General features: G+C 42.2%; 1 protein-coding gene across 2 annotated transcripts in view; it reads left to right on the top strand.

Moving 5' to 3' along the window:
• The window catches only part of MAPRE2 (microtubule associated protein RP/EB family member 2), a 164,128-nt gene that overhangs the window by 82,764 nt on the left and 54,076 nt on the right, over positions 1-27,288 (top strand). For both annotated transcript variants that reach the window (XM_048840602.2, XM_048840601.2), the window contains one exon: positions 7,642-7,769. In XM_048840602.2, the coding sequence (XP_048696559.1) occupies positions 7,649-7,769 (121 nt within the window). In that variant the 5' untranslated portion in view covers positions 7,642-7,648. The remainder of the gene's footprint in view (positions 1-7,641; positions 7,770-27,288) is intronic.

The following is a 27,288-nucleotide window of genomic DNA, read 5'->3' as shown; positions in this document are numbered from 1 at the left end:
TTAAGCTTTGCCACATTAAATTCCTACCTTACGGCCAGTTCAGAAGTCCAACCGGGTATTGCTCCAACCGTCATTGTAAGACACCATTTTATATTGTATATTGTGAATTATTGGTTCCAAGCTGCTCAGATATATAAAAACATATACATCTCATACTTCTACCTTAAACTTTCCTGTTCCTGTCTTAATGAGTCTCTTTGGTCACTGCTGCTGCTCTCCTCTCATAAGATGTGTGAGCTCTAGTACATAAAGAAGATTGGGTGGTCCAAACCCCAATCATGTTTGTGAGCACAAGCTCCATTGCTGGATACATCACACAACTAATAAGAGTATAGACACTATTGGGGTGGGGATCAATTATTGTAAAGCTGATGCTTGTCTCTAAAGATTAGGACCCACATCCATTCAGGGCAAACTGCTGATAGCTGTCTTCCAGTACTATTACCTGAGCCAAACTTAGCTAAAACTACATTGGTGAAGGTTGATGTGGAAAGCTATCTATACAGATCAAATGCAGACACGTTCAATCCATGTTAATTCCAAAGATATGACAACATATTCATAGATTCCAAGGCCAGAAAGAACCACTATCTGACCTCTTGTATGGCACAGGCCATAGAACTCCCCCCAAAATACCTTCTTGTGAGCTAGAGTATATCTTTAAAAAATAATAATAATCCAACCTTGGTTTAAAAATTGACAGCGATGGAGAATCCAGCATGACCCTTGGTAAATTCTTCCAATGGTGAATTACCCTCAGTGTTAAAAATGTGCACCTTATTTCCAGTCTGAATTTGTCTAGCGTCAACGTCTAGCAATTGGATCATGTTATACCGTTATCTGCTAACTATTTAACTACAAACAGTGAATATGTAAATACATAAGAACTAAGAAACAGCACACAGTTTGTTGTTATGCATAAGCTGGGTCTAATATAGATTTGTCCGTACAGTTTTGAAGGCCTATCAAATATTGTATTTACTGAATTGCAGCAAAATACTGTAGTGGTAAAAAAACAGCAGGAAAAGGTATGGAGAAAGTAGCCAAAGAATGAAAAAAATTGTCAGTTTTCTGTGCAGAGGTGAGAGTGGAAACTCAAAATACATAAAATTCAAAGAAGCCATTGGACATGGCTTGGATTCTTTGAGGTGCCCTAAAGTGTTTTTAAGAACTACATCACTTGTATGAAATTTGTAACTTAATTTCTAATAATGCAAAGTATTAACTATACTTTCACAGTTGGCTCAGTGAATAAACTTAAAGCAAAATTATCTTTCAAGCAATAGCAAAATAATATAATGCGGGACTATTTATTGGGTTATTCTAAAGGTTTTGTCTCCAAAGCCCCAATGGGTTTGTATTGTCTGAACATTTTTAGATGAGCTTTTGGGACCTGGAAAACTTGTCTGAATAAAGTGGTATGCATCTTTCTATCTAGCAAACTGTTTGCTATTGTATAATGTTACACCTTGTGTAGTACTTAATTACATTTGGTCTCAAACCAATCACTGAGATCCAAACACCTTAATTTTTTTCTGGGTCAGAACATCATAGTTTGCTACAAAAATTAAGATGCTATTTATGTTTGGTAACACTTGAAAGTACAATGCACAGAGAATGACCTTCACTATTTTTAAAGGTTTGATGTATTGGCTAGGGTATGGAGAGAAGTATACCAAGTAAGAAGGGTGTTTTTCATCTTTGCAGATTTTATGGGTGATTGACTAGACCAGAGAATTTGTAATACCTGCTACATAATTCATTTCAGTTACAGGTTCTGTGACCCATGAGAAAATTCTGTGGTTTTTGGTTTTTGTTTTGTTTTTTGCAGTTGTTTTTGGTACAGGAATATGTTGTGGCTTGAAAATTGGAGAGTGCGCATCATATGTTGGCAGGATGTGCTGCAGCTTTTTGCCCAAATTGTGTCCAGAAATCGTTTTCAATACAGCGAGCCCCAGGAGGAGTATAATTGGCCTCTCTAATGATCAAAACTGAACATTGAATCTGTACATAATCTGTGTTAAGACAGCAGCAAAGGTCTAATCTTAAAACAACCTCTCTCCTCCATCCCCCCCAGTTCAGGATGACATCAATAATTTTTCTCCCATAGAAAAATGGCCAGAGTGAATCATAAGCTTCCCTGTTTTTCTGCTGCTTTGAGCTTTTTATTCTTTTGCAGAAGCTATTCATTTTAAATGGACTTCCCACACAGACCTGGGCAGACTCACTCATCTATATCTTGGCCTATTTGTTCATATCTTTTGCTTCAACAGCTTTGTTCTGAGAGCTTTCCTTTTATTCAAAATGTGTATCTTGGGTACTGTCAGGGGAGGACTTCTGGAATGATTTCCCTTGGCATTATTAGAATAAGATTTTCCCATTTTAACAATCTTTTTATCCATTTATCCACAGATTTATCCTACTTCTAGCATCTACAAAAGTCCTCTGTTTGTTTCTTGAAAAATGATAGTTTCATACATTCCATAAAATGGGTAAACTAATTTGGAAGTACTCCTCACTTGTTTTATCCTTTATCTGGGCTCTATTACTGCTTTTGGCAGAAATAACTTCTGCTGCCAACAATTGTTTGCTTTTTAGGGAAAAAAAAACATTGCTAAGTAAATATTTCACATTCAAAAAGTTCTCCCCAAATATAACTCGATGATGATTTCTCTTATCGGTCATAATTATCTGTAAGCATTTCTGGAACACTTTTATCATACCCTGTAATGTATATTGTGCCACACACAAATATCTAGTTTTGTTTTGGATCAGACTATGTATTATCAAGGGATATGCTAAACTAGTAAGACCCTGATCCATCAGGTTATTGTAAGCATGTGCATAACTTCAAGCACCTGATTAATCCTGATATTCTACTCTAGAATAAAAGACCTGTGACATAACTGTAGCTGGCCCAGGTCAGCTGATTGGGGCTTGGGTTGTAGGGCTAAACATGGCAGTGTAGACATTTGGGTTTGGTCTGGAGACTGGGCTCAGGACCCCACCCACGCTTGTGGGGTCCCAGTGCTCAGGCTCCAGCCTGAGCCCAAACACCTGCACAGCAATTTCCCAGCCCTGCATAGATGTACCCGAAGAGATCAATGAGACTCTCAAGTGCTTAGTTACTCATATGCATAAGTGTCTTGCTGAAACAGGGCTTGAATTAATAATATAATGTGAAAACTGATAAATATTAATTAGCAATTCTATGGATTTCAGTTTAAGGTTTTCATAATTGAAATGAATGACTCTTTTTTTCTAACTAGCACATTTTCTAACTCTTCACTGTTAGGCCTGTGAGCCGCAAATTTCTGCTCTGAACTTTTTGAAGTATGGGGTATGGAAGGCCCAAGATGGAGTTCCAGATCTAACTCGTATCTCTAGTTGTTGCTGAACATTGGTATTGTGGTTTTGCCTAAAGACTACAGTTAGGTTGGGTCCCATTGAACTAGGCATTGTGCAGACACACAATGAATGACAGTCCCTGTCCCAAAGAGCATACAGTCAAAAAGACAAACATAACAGGTCAACGATGCAAACAAGTGGGCATGGGAAAGGTTGGTGAGCCAGGGTAACAAACATAATAAAATCTGCAAGTTCTTAGTTGCTTGGTCAGTAGTTGTGAACACAGCTTTCTGCTTCCTTAGCCATTATGTTGCACTTTACTGAATGTATTTTAAATTTGGTTCAGACTCTCAAAAGATGAGCATGTTGGGTACTGTGCTCTTTAGAAAATTTGGCCCATGTTACATGTAGTGGATTGTTTTTTCCTGCATAGTTGTTGATTTATAGTAAGAGAGTCTGTGTGAGCATCCATACAGAAAATGAGCACTGATTTAGAACACACTTACTTTAAATGTGATCTTACAACTAAGCTTTTCCTTTGTTTATTTAAAAAACCTCCTCCTTTGGAATAAACTCCAGGGTGGTGTACAAAGAATTTAGTGGTACATTGTAAACTATTTCAAAAGAAGATATAAATAGGGTGACCAGGTGGCCCGATTTTATAGGGACAGTCCTGATATTTGGGTCTTTTTCTTATATAGATCTTTATAACCCCCCACTCCCGTCCCGATTTTTCACACTTGCTATCTGGTCACCCTAGATATAAAGGAAGATTCAGGAATGCAATACAGTATAAACCATTGCAAATAAAGGGCTTTATCATTGTGTTTGATTGAGTGGAAGTCGCTCTCCCGCAATGACTTCATGGAAAATTTCTATTTTAAAATGGGTCGTATTTAAAAACTGGCATGATATGGCCAAAAATATACATCTAGACTTGTAAATAGAAAATTGTCATCTCTTTAGCATTAACCTTAAGAAATTTGTGTTTGACCCCTGATTGTAATAAAATATTTTCTTACTATTGTACCAACACTATGCAAGTTACAGAGCTACTTCAGGGCATCCTTTTAAATTTCATGTTGTTAATTTCCTTGCACAGTTTTCCTTCTGTGGAGTTGTTCTTTCTGTGTAGTATAGCATGTAGCTCATGTTACCACTGTCACTGAAGGTAATAAGCGTTGTGGGTTTTTCTTTGGTATTAGCTTTTGGAAGAGTGCTATGATGGGTTTATTACTTTCTTCCTTCTTGACAGATGTATATTTGTCTAACTGTATTTCTGATGGGCTAAATTCGCTGGCCCCAAACTGCTGGTAATTGGAAAAACTAATGATTTTTTTTAAAAAAGAGTAGCTTAACGTATTAAATTTTCACTGAAGATTTCTTTGGCTATTTGTTTTTAGAGTCAACAGGTCAACTGTATTCTTTAATACTAAAACCACAGAGATGAAAATCTTCTTGATGTTTCTTTAGCTCAGAAAGGAGAAAAGAAATCCCACATGTCTCAGGGTTGGCAAAAATTAAGTTCAAATTTCAGGTAATGTTCAGTAACAGACACAAATTTATGCCTACCCAACCTCTCTTCAGTGCTGGCCTTGGGAGATAAGTTTCTAACAGGCCATAATAATGGGCCTTTAAAAGTAATCAGGCACTCTTTGTTGCTAAATCCTTGTCAATGCTCCTCAACTCAGTCCAGATGTTGAAAAATTGTTCCTGCTTTAATGTTTACCAAGTGAACAACCCCCAGCACCAGTGCAGTCAACACAACAATGGGACTACTCAGGTTTCACTGAGAGCATAATTTGGCAAATAGAACCTTTACTATGTGTGTGTGAGAGAGAGAGAGAACCCAGCTTGACTCTCAGATCCAAGGCTGAATTTCAGGGCTGGCAGTTAAACTAGCAAACTGAGCATTTTCTATAAGGAATCACTGAGGCATAAGCAGTGGGTCCCCCACAAACCATCTTATTACTTCTAAGAATAAAATTTCACTTTTGCTGAAGATTTAAAGCAGTTTTGTGAGTTTCAGAGCTTCCAGTTCTGAAAATGTGGCAGGTTTCCAGTAGTCTAGCAATTAATATTCCCAGTTCTTTCAGAAATGTACAAATGATTGAGAAAAGAAAAGGAGGACTTGTGGCACCTTAGAGCCTAACAAATTTATTTGAGCATAAGTTTTCGTGAGCTACAGCTCACTCCATCGGATGCATTGATTGAAATGTACTCTAAAAATGGAGAAGAAACTGGAATTTTACGAATTTTACCAATGTCATCTTGAGGTGGTTCATTCTGTCTTGGTAAGGGGCAACTTACAAGCCTTACTTTGAACAAGAATTCCTAGAACCACTTATTGGGATTAACAGGCCAAACCATCTTACTCAGTAAACATCTTAAAGTATATTGAATATTACACTTCAAATATAAGTACTTCCAATTTACAAGATCCTTGTGACTTGTCACTTAAGTCAGGGTCCCTCTAACCCAGGATCTGTTATCTTTCCCAAACAGTATTCCCATTAGCACAGTCTCCTCAAAGATATCTATCTAAATTGCCCTGACCATCTCTCACTATCCCCAGGAACTGTTAAAGATTATGCATTAGCTCCAGTCTGGGCCATCTTCTGTTTCCTGGGCAACTCTGGCCTGGTCCCACTCTTCCCTAGACAGTTGTAGTTCATGTCTCGACTCATTACTGCTGTGGCTACCTTGGTAGCATTTTAGGCAAATCAAGCCAACATCAGGCCGCTTACCTCGGGTTTCCCACTAGATGTTGTTAGGTTGGATAGACTCCTGGGCACATTACAATAAATTCACTCATTTGAAAACTTGTTAACTCATGAATAATCTTTTAAGAAAGATGTGGAGCACTGCACAATTACAAATATGGGGAAATCTATAGTAAAGGTCCAGGGTGTATGGATATGTAGCAAGCTTTTCCAGTCTTCTTGTCTGCGAGGAAGCCTGTGCACGCCATTGATAGACAGCTCATCCATTTGGACATCCATGGAAATGTATATGTTTGTCTACATTATTCCATGGATTCTTGCTGATGGCAGGTTACTGCTACTTAGAGATTTTTTTAATTTACTGTCCGTTTTCTGTGACAAATTATTTTGATTTTTGCAGGATAACATACCATACATTGTATTTTGGCATGGTTGTGACTCCTCCCATATTTCCCCAGAAAATACTTTGAGTGGCTATAGTATAGGCATATCCGCAGTATCTCAAATAGAAAGAATAGAATTTGGAGGCAAACTTTATAGTGAGCTGATATGTTTTTCAGCACAAAAGGAATGGTGGAAACATATTGCACTTAATTAAAAGAAATTTGAGGCATGAATCGGAAAAGAATTTGTCTCAGTCCCCTGTAGCTAACTGTATTGGGTCTGTAGAATTAACCAGAGTCAAAGTAGGAAAAGCTTATTTTTGTCAATAAAGCAAGAGAGAGTGCTCCAAATATGCTTAAGGAACATATATCATATTGAGTTAAAAGGTGCTAATTTTAGTCACCTTCATAAACAAAACCACACTTAAGCTTACAGCTTTTCTTTCTTTGCGTGTTTTTTCAAATTTTTTGTTTTCCATTACATTCCAGAGTATTCAAACTTTGTTTTATTTTACAATAATTGTCCTGAGCTGATGTCATGCTCATAACTATTATGATCTATGTAGTCTAGTATATTTATTATGTAGCACTTGTAGAACATCATACATCTTCAGCGTGCTTTATGTATATTAACTAATCACAGCACCTAGATAAGGAAACTTGTAGCTGGAGAAACTGATAGAGATATTAAATTACTGCAGAGTCACACAGCAGTAAGTGGCAAACAGAAATAGAACTTCAGAGTCTCGGCTCACTAGTCCTGATCAAATTCCTTTAGACCATGCTTTCTCTGAATTACCCTTCAGCTTTGCTCCTAGTAGATGTATGCTAAAAAGAATTGCCATCATCCTAGCTACCATCCTAACTAAATGCCACAAACTTCTGTATGATATTCTCTTCTTTAAAGTTTGCTCTTTGCCCTTCTGCTATAGTTGGCATAGGAGGGGACCTTTGGGAGATCACCCCTTGCCAAAGTGGGTTAGAAAATTTACGTGGAGTTAGCCTCCTTTCTCCAGAAAAGAGAAAAGGTGTGTTTAATGCAGGCTCTTTCTTACAGACTGTGCAGTTTTGTTTCCTTCACTAGCACTGATTGAAATTACATGAAACTTGCTCTTTTAAAAATGTATGTATCAAATAAATTCATTCAAATGTCAAGCAGATTTATTTATTTAACTTTTATTTTCTAGTTGGGGAATGGCGGTCAACGTGTATTCTACCTCTATAACCCAAGAGACTATGAGCAGACATGACATCATTGCATGGGTTAATGACATAGTAGCTTTAAACTACACAAAAGTCGAACAACTTTGTTCAGGTAAGATATTATTTTAAAATACTGTATATTCATAAAATGTTTGAACCTAAAAATCTGATTTGATGAAAATGTATACCTCTAATGCCTTCTGTGTCAGAGGATAGCTCTCTTGAGGGAAGACAGTCTGAAGAATATATCCAACCATGTGTTTTGTGTAGCTGAGTTAAAAATAACTTATGGAAGGATAAGGTTGTTTGGGGAAGCAAAATGAATGCAGAACATGAAGAGTCTAGATAAAGCTGCAGATAAAATCTAGTAATAAATATGATGATTAAGCAGCAAAGGAAAGGAATGCAATAGAGAGTGTCTGTATTAAATGCATAGTACAGTTACTGAAGAAAGCTTTAAAACGTTGGTGCAAAACTGGGAATTATATTATCTGAAAAGTGACAACCTTAGTGAAAGCAACATTATACACTAATGCAATGGTGGGTACCCAGATGAATAAAATACGCCAAGGGTTATTCACCAGTGGTAAGTGTCCTGAAATTCTTGTTGGAGGGCACACAAAAAATCACAGAAAAGTGGTGATGTGAAATGAAGTGGGACATAGTCGGTTTAAAGAAAGCATCATTTAACTGCTGCAAGGTGTTCCTACAGTGTGCCAGGCACATCTGCTTATTTCCACTGCATCTATGACAGGCCCTTGCTGTAGGCAATGCAGTCAATGAGATCTAGGAATAGAGAAGATGTTTTGAGGAACTCCATGATTTAATAAAAGTAGAGGTTGCAAACTGTCTGTAAAACAGCAGGTTCTATAACTAGGTGGCAGCTAGGAAAGTGGAAGTTATGGGCAGTGAGCGGTGTCACTTGCATCATGGCTTCTGTTTGTAGTTTTTCAAAATGAAAAGTGTTTCTGTGAAGGAGATCTAATAAGATCATTGCTCCATACTCTTTACCTGGCATGCTGTGACTTCATATCTGCTAAGACAGTGCCTTGGGGGTTCAGGACAACTGAATCCATGTAACCACTTCATCAAAAATTAGATCTGTTGACCAAGTTGAAATTTTATTGTAAGAATGATCCATGTTAGACATTTAATTTTTACTTACCACTTCTTCTGTAGATGTCCATCTCAGTCAGATTTTCATGAAAGATATGGTAAATCGTGTCCTCCAAAATGCTAGCTTTCTGGGTACTGGAACAAATGATTGAACAATTGTTTTGTAAGTACCTAGAGGATAATAGGATTATAAGTAATAGCCAGTATAGATTTGTCAAGAACCTCTGACAGGATTACTAGCCCAGTGGATGGGGGGGCGGGGGGGGAAGGGAAGGGAAAGATCCAGGTCTGATATAGCTTGATTTTAGTAAGGCTTTGACAGAGTCCCACGTGACATTGTCATAAGCAAAGTAAGGAAATGTGGTGTAGATAAAATTACTATAAGGTGATGCATAATTGAGTGGAAGACCATACTCAAAGAGTAATGATCAAGGGTTCATTCTCAAACTGGGGTGATGTTATCTAATGGGGTCCCGCAGAGGTCTATCTTGGGTCATGAACTAGTCAATATTTTTCTTAATGCCTTGGATGATGAAGTGGAGGGTATAGTTATAAAATTTGTTAGTGACACCAAGCTGAGAGGCATTGCAAGCACTTGGTAGGATGAGATTAGTCCAACAATCAACAAGATGAAATTCAGTGACAACAAGTGCAAAGAACTACACTTAAGAAAAAAAAATCAAATCCCCAACTACAAAATGGGGGAATAACTGGGTAGGCAGTAGTACCTTTGAAAAGAATCTGGAGGTTACAGTGGATCACAAATTGAGTGAGTCAACAATGTGATGCAATTGTGAAAAAAGCTAGGCTAGTTCTGGAGTGTATTGATAGGAAGGTTGTATGTAAGACATGGGAGGTAACTGTCCCACTGTTCTTGGCAGTGGTGAGGCCTTAGCTGGAGTACTATGTCCATTCTGGGAACCACGCTTTAAGAAAGATGTGGACAAACTGGGGAGATCCAGAGGGGAGAGTAACAAAAATAAAAGGTTAGAAAATATGACCTCTGAGGAAATTTCTAAAAAACTAAGCATGTTTAGTCTTGAGGAGGACTTAATAAGTCTACAAATATGTTAAGGGCTGCTACAAAGAGGATGGTGATCAGTTGCTCTTCATGTATACTGAAGGTAGGATAAGAAGTAATTGGCTTAATTTGCAGCAAGGGAGATTTAGGGTAGATATTAAGGAAACTTTCCAACTGTAAGGATAGTTAAGCTCTGGAATATGCTTCCAAGAGATGTGGAATCCTCATCCCTGAAGGTTTTTAAGAATAGGTTGTACAAATGCCTAACAAGGATGGTCTAGATATACGTGGCAGCGGGGTAGACAAGATGACCTCAAGAGCTCACAGCCCTACATTTCTGTGATTCTAAATTATCTGAATATAAGCTCCACAGAGCAGTCAAAACAATCCAAAACTGATATGAAGGAACAACCCATCCACTTGCAGAAATCTGTCCTCTTTCCGTACATAAGCAAATTTCACTACAGGACTTGTGAAAGTCGTGTTGATACAGTACAGGTCAGTGTAACTAATATAGCTGCTAAACATAAGATGACTAGTTTAAAATATTGCATCATAGCATGTTGTTTTTGCTGAACCGAGATCATCTTGGGTTGGTTTTTTTTGTGAGTGTCTAGTTGAAGCAAAACCACTACACCTAGCTGGTGTTCTAATTAAGTTCCATACATTTGTCTGAGTATTGGTTTTGGCAAATTGTTTCTAAGTATTGGCATCTAAACATATAATATGACGCAATAAGGTACATGAGGATAGACACCTTCTCCCACAACTACCAGCATTTTTCACGATTTAAGACAGGAAGCATAGTGGACAGGATGAGCTATTGATTTGTTCCTGTATGACCATTCAAATACTTCTGAATTGTCTAAAGTTAAGCTTCGAAGCTAATACCCCATCATCTCGAATGTTTGCAGACTTAAATAAAAGCTTTCATGATATAATTCCATAACCAAAAAGGAAAAATAGTTGATAAAAAAACTTAAATGTGGAGAATGCAGTGAAAGTTAGAGATCTTAAATCTCTAAATCTGGATTGTCCATAGTTGGCAGGAAAAATGCTATGAATTCATTGTCTTGTTTTATTACATGAGACGTTCTCATAGGACCTCTTTCTGTGTCTTCAAGCAAGGATTTTAGGGTGTATCATGGGAGGAATTGAAAAAAGGCTGCTTTATCAGAGTTCTCATTCCCACCTTTTCCGTACTTAGTATTAAATGAAATCTAGGATTGTATTAACTTTCAGATTCTATCTTTGTATATTTTTTTCCATTCTCCCATGTTATTTTTATAGTCAAACATTGATAGACCAAATTGCTTTACATTTATTTACCAATTCAATTTGAGATTTTAGCTTTATATTTTTTTTTCTCAGGCATTCTTATTCTACTCCCTAAATGCTCCAATCCAGAATCCACTCAAGGTTTCAATCTTGCAATTTTTGGTGTGAGAGTGTGTCCAAGTTTCTACAGGTTTCAGAGTAACAGCCGTGTTAGTCTGTATTTGCAAAAAGAACAGGAGTACTTGTGGCATCTTAGAGACTAACCAATTTATTTGAGCATAAGCTTTCGTGAGCTACAGCTCATTTCATCGGATGCATACTGTGGAAAATACAGAAGATGTTTGTTTTTATACACACAAAGCATGAAATAATGCGTGTTTATCACTACAAAAGGTTTTCTCTCCCCCCACCCCACTCTCCTGCTGGTAATAGCTTATGTAAAGTGATCACTCTCCTTACAATGTGTATGATAATCAAGGTGGGCCATTTCCAGCACAAATCCAGGTTTTCTCCCCCTTCCCCCCCCCCCCCAAACAAACCCACTTTCCTGTTGGTAATAGCTTATCTAAAGTGATCACACTCCTTACAATGTGTATGATAATCAAGGTGGGCCATTTCCAGCACAAATCCAGGTTTTCTCCCCCCCCGCCCCCCCAAAAAAAGTTTCTACAGTCAAAAAAGATCTCAGTGTCTGAAATATTGACACTGATACAGGTTCTTGCAAACAATTTTCATAATGTGGACCACAACAGTCTGATGGACACTTCCCTTGCCATTTTTGATTTCACAGACCTGTCTCCCTGTCCCCTCCTCCACCCATGTTAAAGAAAATTCCTGTGGCAGCTACAGTGATTGTTTACATGGCAAAGTAATATTAAGGAAGCACTTGCTGTATTTTCTTAGTTGTCTTTTAATACAGTTTAGCAGATGCAAGCAAGGAGGCAAGCTAGCATCCTGTGACCAGCGAGCTGTCTGTGGACCACCAGCAAGGGCTACATGGACCACAGTTTGAGAACGGCTGATCTAATTCATTCATTCTAACATTATTTTGGCCATCGTTCCTAATGTATTTGCAACCTTCATGCAGTTTAACATTAGTTTCCATAAAATATGAGCATTTCTGGAAGACTTCAAAGGGAAGGAGGATGTGGGAAACTTTGTAACACTTGGAAGCATTTCACAGTATTCTAGTGAGTTACAGAGCGACTAAGATAACTGGATTTTATCTCCTAATAAAAAACTGTAAGGGTGTTTTGCTTTCTTTAATAATAATAATAATAAATAATAATAATAAAAAAAGCATTACGTTTTGTATTGCAGTCTTATGCATTTTCAATTTGTGCTCATTTTTGGCAGCAAGAAGCAATCCAAATGCCAGAAAAAGCTAACTACAGGGTCAAACTTAAAAAAAAAAAAAGGAAAAATCATCAACTGTTTGAGTGCAAAACACTAAAGCCCCGTTTTGTAGAATGATGAACATCCTTGGCTCCCACTGATGCCAGCTGAAATCATGGCACTCGGGTGCTGCACACACTGGAGTAAAGCATATACTTCAGAGACAGTTTTAAACATTTTGAGTATAAAGGAAAAACAATAGGATGACACTGTGCCTTTAGGTACGCTTTTGAGTTCTAAATAAATATTGCAGTGAAAAGCGTCAGGTGACCATTTTTAATGGAAGGAAGAACAGCTAAGGCCACTGGATTCTTTCTTCATTTTTCATTGCTGTTAAGTAGTTAAGGAGTGGCATTAAGAGTGTATGTACTATAGAGAGACGAGTTTGTTTCCCAGTAGCTGGTTAGATGAATAGAGCTAGGATGAGAAGCAGCAAAGGAAGAGGCTGCTTTTACAGTTGCACAGTATTTGTATTCATCTTGAGTCTTGGCTGTGTTTTTGTCCTTGCTAAGTAGGTCGAGTGCAGTGTAGTGTCCCCTGTGCTTTCAGAATGCCTGCTGTAGTAGTGATGTGCCAAAAGGACTGGTTATGGATTAATTCAGCCCTGGAGAATCTAAATTTAGTCTGCAGCTCTGATAATTTAGCTTTGACAACATAGACAAGGAACACTCTCCAAAATATAAAAGCCTTGGAATTATCTTAACTTTGGGTGGTGCTGGTGGGGAGGGTATTTAGTCATTCTTGGTCTCTAGCCAAAAAGGTTGAATTGGTTTTGCATTTGATTGTTGAGCTGAATATGAAAATGTATATCTTCAACTGCACGTGTCATTATAGCATGTCAATCTACTGTCATAATGTTCTCCTAAGGATCTAGAGCACTGTAGACTGTCATTCCTCTATACCAAACAAAAAAACCTAACCGGTTTTAATGCATTGGGATCCCTAGACGTAGCAGCCTTATTTCTAAGTTACATTAGTTCAAATAGACGGCCAACTTCATTGTCATACTTTTCCCAAGGGTCAAGTTATTTTTGTAATGAGTAAAAATAGGTTTTAAATAAGATTTATAACTAATCTGTCTTGACTAAAATTGTTTTTCCTCCATGGTGTATGCACAGTTGAGTTTTTTTGTTATAAGATCGCTTGTGAATGTATTGCTGTGGTATTGGAATGTGTTTTCTAAATGAGTCATGCAAGGCTATATGAAAATAGAGAGGACTTGTATATAAATGAATTATATATGTATGTATACATGAGTGTGTATAAAATAGGTAATTCTCTACCTTGTCTTTAGTGAATGCCAGACCACATTGTAAAACCAACACACAGTTTGACATTTGGAATTTTTATACCATGGCACTTGTCTTCACTATGGTATCTGCAAAGTCTTGATCAGGAAACTTATTTCAAGTGATGAATGGTTTGGTTAATATGTGTTTTCTTTGCTTGACTGTTGATATAAGTCCCTTCCACTCTGAGGACATTTCTCGTCACATTGCAGATACAATTGTTGGTACTCAAACTGTTTGCTTTGTCCATGGATGCAGAGTAACATCTGAATAGGACAAAAATTAGGTCATTACAGCGAGGGTCACTTCTGGATGTTTTGGATGTGTTGGGAGAATTTCATGCTGCCTTCTGTACTTTGGATCTTTGTCTCTCCTGACTTGTGGAGTCCAGTGGGGAAGTACGAGATCCTCCATCTCCTTTGAGTAGGGCAGGATGCCAGTTGCTTTAAAAGAAGTACATGTTGGTCCTCTGTTCAAAGAAAGTCTCTTGCCACTGACAATCCATCCAACTATTACCAAGTGTTTTCAGCATAATACTCAACTTTATATTTCTCATGCCGCCCACAGGGGGCTGCTGAATGTTGTTCTCCTTGTGTCTGGAACCACACTACTTGAGACAGCCTTTCCCCCAGAGGTTATTTTGCCACAATGGAAAATCAGTGGAGGTGCTTGAACTAAAACTCTTTCAGTGTTAACATAAAGGGACGTGTCAGCCAGGCTCTTCTGTGGGGAAACCTCAACTTTAGAATCTACTCCCCTAATACTTCCTTTGGTCTGATGCATACAAATGTGTTTACCTTCAGAGCATGCTGTAAAGACCATGTTTGAGCAGGGCCCTAGCGTAAATTAATGTTCATGAAAAACGCATCACGGACCGTTAAATCTGGTCTGCCCCTGTGAAATCTGGTGTGTTGTGTGCTTTTAGCCTATACTATACAGATTTCATGGGGGAGACCAGCATTTCTCAAATTGGGGATCCTGACCCAAAAGAGTTGCAGGGGGGGTCACAAGGTTATTTTAGGGGGGGTCGCAGTATTGCCACCCTTACTTCTGCACTACCGTCAGAGCTGGGCGGCCAGAGAGAGGTGGCTGTTGACTGAGGGCCCAGCTCTGCAGACAGCAGCACACAAGTAAGGGTGGCAATAGCATACTATGCCATCCTTACTTCTGCGCTGCTGCTGGCAGTTGGTCTGCCTTCAGAGCTGGGCTCCTGGCTAGCAGGCACCGCTCTCCAGCTACCCAGCTCTGAAGGTAGAGCCGCCACCAGCAGCAGCGCAGAAGTAAGGGTAGCAGTACCGCAACCATCCCTACAATAACCTTGCAGCCACCCCCCAACTCCTTTTTGGGTCAGGAACCCCTACAATTACACCACCATGAAATTTCACATTTTAATAGCTGAAATTTATGATTTTTAAAATCCTATGACTGAAATTGACCAAAATGGACTGTGAATTTGGTAGGGCCCCTCTTATGAGCAAGGCTGAGGGTGGCTGGGGTGAAGTTTACTTGAGGATTCCACAAGTGGGAAGAAGTGTGTTTTGCTCTCTTGTCATTGTATACAGGAGGGGAATGTGCTTGTTTTGCCTTAACATTTTTTCAATGTATTTTTAATTGATGGAAAAGGATACATAAATATTTGGGTACATGCTGCTTAATGTATTTATTTTAAGCCAAATAAATAAGATTCCTGTGTACACACTATGAAAGCCTGTGCTGTGGGACCCTTTTAGACCAGTTGTTCCCAAACATTCGGTTGGCAGTGCAGACAGAACTGAAACATATTTCAGCATTGTTCTCTAATCACACTGCAGCCCTGCAAAGTGAAGGCTGTAATGTGACTTGAAAACATGATTAAAACATAGTTTGATCCTGTCTGCGCTGTGAAACTGAACCATGTTTTTAAGGCACTACCATACTGTATTGAGGTCCTGCTACACTGAGAGTCTACTGTGTAAGTGACTCCTTAATGTTTTCCGTATGATGTTTAGCATTAGAGTACAATGGATGTTGACAATCAGTTTTTAAGACCATGTGCAGAGCTTCATGAGAGACCTTGCCAAGCAGCTACTCATAAACTCTAAACAGACACCAGTTATTTTCTTTCATGGGCATTAATAGTAATTCAGCAAAAACTCACAAGGAATAAAATTTTAAAAATAAAACAACAGCTTTGCATATTTCTGTTAAAATTATTTGTTTCTTCTCAAACTGTCACTTTTAAAGTTAAATTGACTTTTACCCATGTGAAACTTTTCATTACTTGTCCTTTATTTATTAAATTTAGCTTAGAATGATCATGGAACACATTATGTCCAGAGCAAAATGCTTAAAATGAGTTTTTAGACAGGAGAAGATTTAGGAAAAACAAATTTAATATAATGAATTCTGAATAAGTATTACTGATCCTGAAATACTGAATAAGCACAGCAGTTAGGGTTGCCAGCTGTCTGGTTTTCCCTCGGCTCTTAGGTGGAGGGCCAGCTGGGAGGCTCCGCACACTGCCCCCGCCCTAAGCACTGACTCTGCAGCTTCCATTGGCCAGGAGCCACGGCCAATGGGATCTGCAGGGGTGGCGCCTACGGGACGAGGCAGCGCGCACTGTGCAGAGCCGCCTGGCTGCCCCTACGCTTAGGAACTGAGGGACATGTCGCTGCTTCTGGGGAACCCCCCGAGGTAAGCACCATCCACAATCCTCTCCTCGCACCTCCTCCTGTCCCCCAACCCCCTGCCCTAGCTCTGAGCTCCCTCCTGCACCAAAACTCCCTCCTGGAGCCTGCACCTTATACCTCCTCCCAACTGCCTGCCCCAACCCTGAGCCCCTCATTTCTGGCCCCATACTGGAAACTGCACCCCCAGCACAGAGCCCATACTCGTTCTCACACGCCAACTCCCTGCTCCAGCCCAGAGCCCTCTCCCACACTCTGAACCCCTAGGCTCCACCTAGCCCAGAGCCCCCTTCTGCACCCAAACCCCTCATCCCCAGCCCCACCCCAGAGCCAGCCTGCCCTAGCCTGGAGCCCCCTCCCACACCCTGAACCCCTCATTTCTGGCCCCACCCCGGTGCCCTCACCCCCTCTTGCACCTCAACCCCCTGCCCCAGCCTGGTGAAAATGAGCGAGTGAGTGATGGAGGGTGGAGGGATAGAGTGAGTGGGGGCGGGGCACGGGTCGGCCTCAGGGCAGGGGGCCGGGCAAGGGTGTTTGGTTTTGTGCGATTAGGAAGTTGGCAAGCCTAACAGCAGGGTGTTTTTGTTTTTGTTTTTTTTTAACTGACTGCCTGAGGCTAACACACCATTTAAGGAAAGACGCGTTTGAGGTCTTACAATCCAGAATACATTATTTCATTCAGGTGTTCAGTGGATACCTGGTTGCATCACAACACAAACTCTGAGACATATGGGGTTGGATTTTCAGAAGCACCTATGTGATTTAGAAGCATGTCTTATTAACCTGTGCTCCTAAGTCACTTAGGTGTTTTTGATGTGCATTCAATAACTTCTATTACTCCATGGGGACTGCATGCATCATAATAAATTCCTAAACATATGGATACATTTAGCATGACTTTTCCATGCTACTAGTGCCAAAGATGTTTTAAAAAGCATCATAAGAGTGGCATGAAGGTGCATAGGAATAGATGAAACATTCCATTAAGCCTCTTCAAAACAAAACTAAACTTGCTTTTTCTCAAAATTCTTAGTTTACTAAATCTTATCTAAAGACAAAAAGTTAATGCCTAACGTACTGTTTAGCCATTGAAAATAGGAACATTAAAATCATGTTCAGGGAAGCAATTCTAGGAAGTCTAAAAATATGAAACTTAAGCCTCAAGTGCTATGTAGCTCTAAAACAGTCATTGCTGTACTCTGCAGTTGTTTCTGTTCTCACCGAAACTATTATGTCATGCATGCTCATTACAAGATGCTTCTTTTTGACCCATCAGTGAACACACAAGGTGTGTCCCTTCCCATCAATGTTAACACCCATAATTTTTATGGACTGAAGTGTTTAATGACTAATATATATAAAATTAATGCTGGGCTTTCATTTTTAATGTATTACTTTGTGCGTTCAGTGCCCATTTTCTTCTCCCAATAAAGCATAAGGATTATCAATCTTAAGTTTTGTATCTACATGGTCAGATTGTTACAACTTCATTGTTATAATTTGCAGGGGTTTGCATCTAATTTCGTTTTTTTTTAATTTATGGAATAGCTGAGAAATCTTTAAAGAAAAAACCTCTTAAGTATCCAGTTTATTAGTAGACTATGTGGAGATACTTAGGCACAGATTTTTAAAGCCATGTAGGCATTGCTATGCTCATTGTTGTAATACCTAACTGATTTAGAAGCCTCAATCAATTTTCAGAATGGATTTAGGCACATAAGAGCCTAAATCCCATCAACTGTCAATGGGTTTTAAGGCTCCTGAGTGCCGAAATCCACTTTAAAAATAGATTTAGGGTCTTAAATGAGTTAGGCACAGCAACATCTAAATGCCTCCAAAAATTCTGGACCTTAGGTGCCTAAGTCCCATTTTCAAAGACTCTTAGGTGTGGTGACACTGATCTAACTTTTAGGTGCCTAAAAAAATCATTGGGATTCACAAAGAATGAATTAGGTACCTTGGCTCCCTTTACAATAAATGGGGAGAGAAGGGTGCCTCAGAACAGGACTCACAAAAAGCCAGCAGGCTGGGTGGTTTCTCGCCTAAGCTGCAATGAGGTGCCTCCCTCTGCTTGGAATTCTCAGCTGCAAACCCTCTCTTGGAGTTTGACACCTATGTCTCTTTAGCAAGAAGCAGGGAGGGATGGAATTCCCTCATAACTTTCAGTTCAGTGCTTCGGGTACTCACCTGGGATGTGGGAGCCCTTAGTCCAAGTCCCCTCTGTCTAAGGTGGAGAAGGGATTTGAACTGGGATCTACCACTTCTGAGGCGAGTGCCCTTCCCAGTGGGCTGTGGGATATTCTGATATGGGCATCCCTCAATCTCTCCTGTTTAAATAATTTTAAAAATTTATTGAAGCAGAGGGATTGGATCAAAGGTCTTCCAATTCCCTTGGGAGTGCTCTAACCTCTAGGCTACAGAGTCATTGGCATGCTTGCTTGTGCATGTGTTCTTGTGCACGTACTGTTCCCCCAGCCCCTGTGATTCTTTGATTATTTGTTCAATGTGGACTAACCTCAACAGGAGAGATGGAGGAAGGCCCACATCAGAATATCTCTGAGCACAGTGGTTAGGGCACTCCCCTGAGATGTGACAGATCCATGTTCAAATCCCTTCTTGCCCCTCTTGAGAGAGAGGACTTGAACGTGGGGTCTCCCATATCCCGGCTGAGCTAAAAGTTATGAGGGAGCTCCTCTTGCTCCTTTCTCCCCCAGCTGGTTGGTGTAAGCTCGCCTATTGGGGCCCAATCTGGTACGTGAGGTCAGAGCATGCTTACTTGTTCGGGCCCTGCAGGTGACTTAGGTGGAAGAATGCCCCTCTTTTCCTGATTCATGAAACACTCTGGACCTTAGGAGTCCAGCTGCCTGGCATGGGGCTGTGTGGTGCACATGCTTAGAGGCAGAAACATAGGCACCTAGGGAACTTTTACTACCTGAATTTAGGTACTTAGCAAGTTTAGTACCTGTGGGTTTTGGAGGCAGATGAGTGGAGATTTTATGGATTTCAGTGGGATCTGATTCTGGGAATTAGGAGTCTTAAGTGGGAATTAGATTCTTAAGGGCTAGAATCGCAGGAGGACTTAGAAACCTATCTCTCGTTGCAAATCAATGGGACTTAGGCCAGGGGTGGGTAAACTACGGCCCATGGGCTGGATCAGGCCCTCCAGCCATCTCAGTCTGGCCCTCAAGCTCCTTCTTGGTAGCAGGGTCTGGGGCTTACAGGCTCCAGTGCTCTAGGGTGGGAGCAGGGTCGGGGGTCACTCCAAGCGGCTCCCGGAAGGAGCGGTATGGCCCTGCTCCCATGCTCCAGCCGGGGACCAGGGTTGGGGGCCGCTCCATGCGGCTCCCAGAAGCAGCAGCATGGCCCCCGTCTGGCTCCTATGTGTAGGGGCAGCCAGAGGGCTCCACTCTGCACGCTGCTCCCTACCCAAGTGCTGCCCCTGCAGCTCCCATTGGCTGGGAACTGCAGCCAGGGGGAGCTGCAGGGGTGCACCTGCAGACGGGGCAGTGCTCAGAGCCGCTTGGCCGTGGTTCCACATAGGAGCCAGTGGGGGGCCTTGGCCACTGCTTCAGGGAGCTGCTTGAAGTACCCCTGAGCCACTCCCTGCGCCCCGATCCCCTTCCGCAGTCCTGATTTCCCCTTCCGCCCTCCGAACCCCTGAGTCCCAGCCCGGAGCACACTCCTACATGCCAAACTCCTCATCCCCAGCCCCACCCCAGAGCCCGCACCCCCAGCTGGAGCCATCCCCCCCCCCAAAACAGTCTCCCACCCCAGCCCAGAGCCCCCCTCCTGCACCCTAAACTCCTCATTTATGGCCCCACCCTGGAACCCACATCCCCTCCCACACCCCAGCCCCAATTTTGTGAGCATTCATGGCCCGCCATACAATTTCTATTCCCATATAAAAAGAAAAGGAGTACTAGTGGCACCTTAGAGACTAACCAATAAAAGCTTATGCTCAAATAAATTGGTTAGTCTCTAAGGTGCCACAGGTACTCCTTTTTTTTTTTGCGAATACAGACTAACACGGCTGCTACTCTGAAACCTATTCCCATATGTGGCCCTCTGGCCAAAAAGTTTGCTCACCCCTGACTTAGGCTCTGAAGTCACTTAAACACATTAAAAAATGTTGCCCCACACTACATTTTAGAACAAATCTGTTCTTTCTTATTTTGCTTAGTTACCAGTTCAGGATCGAGTTTCTGTTGCCATAGTTCTGACATCAGTTAGTAACTTTTCTGCATTCCCCTGCAGTGCTGTTCTAATCTGAGAAGTGACACGGTAAACAGACACTGTGGGGTGCTATGATTTCCTCAGTATGAAAGTTAAGATGTTTTCTCTGCCAATTCTGCACTTAGAATGGGATCTGAAAGTAAAGCAGGTTTCTTGCATATTGTATATCATCATTAGAGCCCTGCAAATCTGCAGATATCTGCTTTATGTCTGCGGATATCCACATCTGCGGATGCAGATATCCAAAGATCATATTTGTGGATCGGATGCGGATACAAATTTTGTATCCGTGCAGGGCTCTAATCATCAGTGATAAAGATTCTGTAGGCAAAATCATACCCTGAGTAACATCTGTGGAAGCCTACTGTCTTCAGTCGGTTTGCACTGGAGTGACTAATTTTTAACTTGTTGCTAAGGAGTTAATATATGGGTATGTCTACGCTACGAAATTAGGTCGAATTTATAGAAGTCGGTTTTTTAGAAATCGTTTTTATATATTCGAGTGTGTGTGTCCTCACAGAAAATGCTCTAAGTGCATTAAGTGCATTAACTCGACTGAGTGCTTCCACAGAACCGAGGCTAGAGTCGACTTCTGGAGTGTTGAACTGTGGGTAGCTATCCCACAGTCTCCGCTGCCCATTGGAATTCTGGGTTGAGATCCCAATGCCTGATGGGGCTAAAACATTGTCGCGGGTGGTTCTAGGTACATATCGTCAGGCCCCCGTTCCCTCCCTCCCTCTGTGAAAGCAAGGGCAGACAATCGTTTCGCACCTTTTTTCCTGAGTTACCTGTGCAGACGCCATACCACGGCAAGCATGAAGCCCGCTCAGGTAACCGTCACCGTATGTCTCCTGGGCGCTGGCAGACGTGGTACTGCATTGCTACACAGCAGCATCAACCCATTGCCTTGTGGCACCAGACGGTACAGTAGGACTGGCAGCCGTCATCGTCATGTCTGAGATGCTCCTGGCCATGTTGGCCAGGAGCGCCTGGGCAGACATGGGCGCAGGGACTAAATTTGGAGTGACTTGACCAGGTCATTCTCTTTAGTCCTGCAGTCAGTCCTATTGAACCATCTTATGGTGAGCAGGCAGGCGATACGGATTGCTAGCAGTCCTATTGTACCGTCTTCTGCTGGACAGGCAAGAGATGAGGATGGCTTGCAGTCCTTCTGCACCGTCTGCTGCCAGCCAAAGATGTAAAAGATAGATGGAGTGGATCAAAACAAGAAATAGACCAGATTTGTTTTGTACTCATTTGCTTCCCCCCCCATCCCCTGTCTAGGGGACTCATTCCTCTAGGTCACACTGCAGTCACTCACAGAGAAGGTGCAGCGAGGTAAATCTAGACAATCAGAGGCTAGACCAACCTGCTTGTTCCAATAAGAACAATTACTTAGGTGCACCATTTCTTATTGGAACCCTCCGTGAAGTCCTGCCTGAAGTACTCATTGATGTAAAGCCACCCCCTTTGTTGATTTTAATTCCCTGTAAGCCAACCCTGTAAGCCATGTCATCAGTCGCCCCTCCCTCCGTCAGGGCAATGGCAGACAATCATTCCGCGCCTTTTTTCTGTGCAGACGCCATACCACGGCAAGCATAGAGCCCGCTCGGATCACTTTGGCAATTAGGAACACATTAAACACCACATGCATTATACAGCAGTATATGCAGCACCAGAACCTGGCAGAGCGATACCGGGCGAGGAGGCAACGTCAGCGCGGTCACATGAGCGATCAGGACATGGACACAGATTTCTCTGAAAGCATGGGCCCTTCCAATGCATGCTCATGGTGCTAATGGGGCAGGTTCATGCTGTGCAACACCGATTCTGGGCTCGGGAAACAAGCACAGACTGGTGGGACCACATAGTGTTGCAGGTCTGGGACGATTCCCAGTGGCTGCAAAACTTTCGCGTGCGTAAGGGCACTTTCATGGAACTTTGTGACTTGCTTTCCCCTGCCTTGAAGTGCATGAATACCAAGATGAGAGCAGCCCTCACAGTTGAGAAGCGAGTGGCGATAGCCCTGTGGAAGCTTGCAACGCCCGACAGCTACCGGTCAGTTGGGAATCAATTTGGAGTGGGCAAATCTACTGTGGGGGCTGCTGTGATGCAAGTAGCCCACGCAATCAAAGATCTGCTGATATCAAGGGTAGTGACCCTGGGAAATGTCAGGTCATAGTGGATGGCTTTGCTGCAATGGGATTCCCTAACTGTGGTGGGGCCATAGACGGAACCCATATCCCTATCTTGGCACCGGAGCACCAAGCCGCCGAGTACATAAACCACAAGGGGTACTTTTCAATAGTGCTGCAAGCTCTGGTGGATCACAAGGGACGTTTAACCAACATCGGCGTGGGATGGCCGGGAAAAGTACATGACGCTCGCATCTTCAGGACCTCTGGTCTGTTTCAAAAGCTGCAGGAAGGGACTTTATTTCCAGACCAGAAAATAACTGTTGGGGATGTTGAAATGCCTATAGTTATCTTTGGGGACCCAGCCTACCCCTTAATGCCATGGCTCATGAAGCCGTACACAGGCAGCCTGGACAGTAGTCAGGAGCTGTTCAACTACAGGCTGAGCAAGTGCAGAATGGTGGTAGAATGTGCATTTGGACGTTTAAAGGCACGCTGGCGCAGTTTACTGACTCGCTTAGGCCTCAGCGAAACCAATATTCCCACTGTTACTACTGCTTGCTGTGTGCTCCACAATATCTGTGAGAGTAAGGGGGAGACATTTATGGCGGGGTGGGAGGTTGAGGCAAATCGCCTGGCTGCTGATTATGCACAGCCAGACACCAGGGCGGTTAGAAGAGCACAGGAGGGCGCGGTACGCATCAGAGAAGCTTTGAAAACCAGTTTCATGACTGGCCACGCTACGGTGTGAAAGTTCTGTTTGTTTCTCCTTGATGAAATCCTCCGCCCCTTTGTTCACTCTACTTCCCTGTAAGCTAACCACCCTCCCCTCCTCCCTTCGATCACCGCTTGCAGAGGCAATAAAGTCATTGTTGCTTCACATTCATGCATTCTTTATTCATTCATCACCCAAATAGGGGGATGACTACCAAGGTAGCCCAGGAGGGGTGATGGAGGAGGGAAGGAAAATGCCACACAGCACTTTAAAAATATACAACTTTAAAATTTATTGAATGCCAGGCTTCTGTTTTTTGGGCAATCCTCTGTGGTGGAGTGGCTGGTTGGCCGGAGGCCCCCCCACCGCGTTCTTGGGCGTCTGGGTGTGGAGGCTGTGGAACTTGGGGAGGAGGGCGGTTGGTTACACAAGGGCTGCAGTGGCAGTCTGTGCTCCAGCTGCCTTTGCTGCAGCTCAACCATACACTGGAGCATACTGGTTTGATCCTCCAGCAGCCTCAGCATTGAATCCTGCCTCCTCTCATCACACTGCCGCCACATTTGAGCTTCAGCCCTGTCTTCAGCCCGCCACTTACTCTCTTCAGCCCGCCACCTCTCTTCCCGGTCATTTTGTGCTTTCCTGCACTCTGACATTACTTGCCTCCGCGCATTCGTCTGTGCTCTGTCAGTGTGGGAGGACAGCATGAGCTCGGAGAACATTTCATCACGAGTGTGTTTTTTTTTTCTTTCTAATCTTCACTAGCCTCTGGGAAGGAGAAGATCCTGTGATCATTGAAACACATGCAGCTGGTGGAGAAAAAAAAAGGAACAGCGGTATTTAAAAAGACACATTTTATAAAACAGTGGCTACACTCTTTCAGGGTAAACCTTGCTGTTAATATTACATACATAGCACATGTGCTTTCATTACAAGGTTGCATTTTGCCTCCCCTCACTGCATGGCTAACAGCGGGGAACATTTCTGTTCAGCCACAGGTAAACAGCCCAGCAGGAACGGGTACCTCTGAGTGTCCCCTGAAGAAAAACACCCTATTTCAACCAGGTGACCATGAATGATATCTCACTCTCCTGAGGATAACACAGAGAGATAAAGAACGAATGTTGTTTGAACGCCAGCAAACATACACTGCAATGCTTTGTTATACAGTGATTCCCGAGTAAGTGTTACTGGCCTGGAGTGGTAAAGTGTCCTACCATGAAGGACGCAATAAGGCTGCCCTCCCCAGAAACCTTTTGCAAAGGCTTTGGGAGTACATCCAGGAGAGCCGCGAATGCCAGAGCAAATTAATCCTTTCACATGCTTGCTTTTAAACCATGTATAGTATTTTAAAAGGTACAGTCACCGGAGGTCCCTTCTCCGCCTGCCGGGTCCAGGAGGCAGCCTTAGGTGGGTTCGGGGGGTACTGGGTCCAGGGTAAGAAACACTTCCTGACTGTCGGGAAAACCAGTTTCTCCGCTTGTTTGCTGTGAGCTATCTACAACCTCATCATCATCTTCTTCGTCCCCAAAACCTGCTTCCGTATTGCCTCCATCTCCATTGAAGGAGTCAAACAACACGGGTGGGGTAGTGGTGGCTGAACCCCCTAAAATGGCATGCAGCTCATCATAGAAGCGGCATGTTTGGGGCTCTGACCCAGAGCGGCCGTTTGCCACTCTGGTTTTCTGGTAGGCTTGCCTCAGCTCCTTAAGTTTCAAGTGGCACTGCTTCGGGTCCCTGTTATGGCCTCTGTCCTTCATGCCCTGGGAGATTTTGACAAAGGTTTTGGCATTTCGAAAACTGGAATGGAGTTCTGATAGCACGGATTCCTCTCCCCATACAGCAATCAGATCCCGTACCTCCTGTTCAGTCCATGCTGGAGCTCTTTTGCGATTCTGGGACTCCATCATGGTCACCTCTGCTGATGAGCTCTGCATGGTCACCTGCAGCTTACCATGCTGGCCAAACAGGAAATGAGATTCAAAAGTTTGCGGTTCTTTTCCTGTCTACTTGGCCAGTGCATCTGAGTTGAGAGTGCTGTCCAGAACGGTCACAATGGAGCACTCCGGGATAGCTCCCGGAGGCCAATACCGTGTAATTGTGTCCACAGTACCCCAAATTCAACCTGGCAAGGCCTATTTAAGCGCTAATCCACTTGTCGGGTGGAGTAAGGAAATCGATTTTAAGAGCCCTTTAAGTCAAAATAAAGGGCTTCATTGTGTGGACGGATGCAGGTTTACATCGATTTAACACTGCTAAATTCGACCTAAAGTCCTTGTGTAGACCAGGGCTAAGAAAAGAGTTGCAAAACTGTCTTGTTTTCATTAACAAGTGACTGCATCACTATCCAAACTTATCTCTTTTTAAGACTATCCAGCAAGCCCAATGATCTCCAATGCATCACCAGCTATCTGACCCGATCATCAAAAATGTCTCGGTCCATTAAAAAAGAAATTTCTTCAGGTACACAATCTCATTAATAAAACCAAATATTCCTTGCTTAACTAACACATGACACTCAAATTTAGACTTATTCCTATATTCCATTATCTTTTTGGGCCTACTTTGTCTTTGAAATATCCTTTGCCTTTATCATAAACATAATTATTACAACCACATGTCGTTTTCGGTTTCAGGACAGTGATATTACGAGGATTTCATGCCCAGCGGATATCCCACTCCCAAGGATTTTGTGAGAGTCTGTCAGAGTAGTGTTGTCAGGTGGAGGAATTTCTGGCTGTCATGTCAGCACTCTGGGCAGCAGAGTCCCAGGCCCTGTTTAACCCCTGTAATCCTCTAGGCCTGGAAACTTGAAGAGGGAGATGCAACAGTATTGGGAGGACAGAACCACTGGGATAGTCAAGAACTGGCAGGGGTTCCATGGATGGAGGTGAGCTAGTATTGTAAGGATATTGGGCCATAAAGAAATGGGCAGAACCTGTTAATACGCAACATGAGGTAAGGGGTCTCTCGGTGGGGAGAGGAGTTTACCTGGCTTCTGCTGCAGAGGATGAAAAATGACAGGAAGTGTTTGGCTTATATCAAAGACATTTTGTATAAAAATAATTAGATTGTTTTTATCAATAGAACTATCTTCTCCACATGTGTAAACGTAATAAAAAAAATACTATTGTATAATTGTGCGGGAGTCAGGACGGATTTCCACTTCCAGCTGGAATTATTTAGAGAAGCAAACCGAGAGCTGCATATATTTTTGAGCAGTAAAGTTGTAAGGTGCCATTTCATTTAGGAAACTAATGAGCAACTTTGTAAATTCCTTTCTGGATATGGTTCTCATTTTGAACCATTTCTCCACTGTTCTTGCTCCTTTAGCAATCAGTCTCTCAATGTTTCCACTGTGAACTCTGGATTTATATTGACTATTTAATAATTGCACCAAGGCTCCCATTCAGTGCTTAGGTACCATGGTGATCATGCTTCTCTTTCTAATGCAGCTAAGCTGTATTTGAATCATATTAAACAACAGCAGCTCATGTCCAGTTGTGTTAGTGAAAGTGAGTGATATATTCATTGTCCCTTTGAAATGCCACAAATCCCAGGACACAAGACTCTGGGCCATATTAAAGATCAGAAGGCTCCAGCCTCCAGATGTTGAGCAGAAAGAGTGCAGATTGTTTCTCAGGAGAAAAAAAAAAGGGCAAGAGGGGACCTGAATGCATTGTGCTGAAGACAAAGAAAACTTAAATTATCAAGAAAATAAATGTATGCAACTTCGAAAACATTACTAAGAACTACCATTTTCTACAATTTGAACTGTAGTTCTGA

This window comes from Caretta caretta, chromosome 2, assembly GCF_965140235.1.
Source record: "Caretta caretta isolate rCarCar2 chromosome 2, rCarCar1.hap1, whole genome shotgun sequence".
NCBI classification, from domain to species: domain Eukaryota; kingdom Metazoa; phylum Chordata; order Testudines; family Cheloniidae; genus Caretta; species Caretta caretta.
This window is presented reverse-complemented; position numbering and strand designations above follow the sequence as displayed.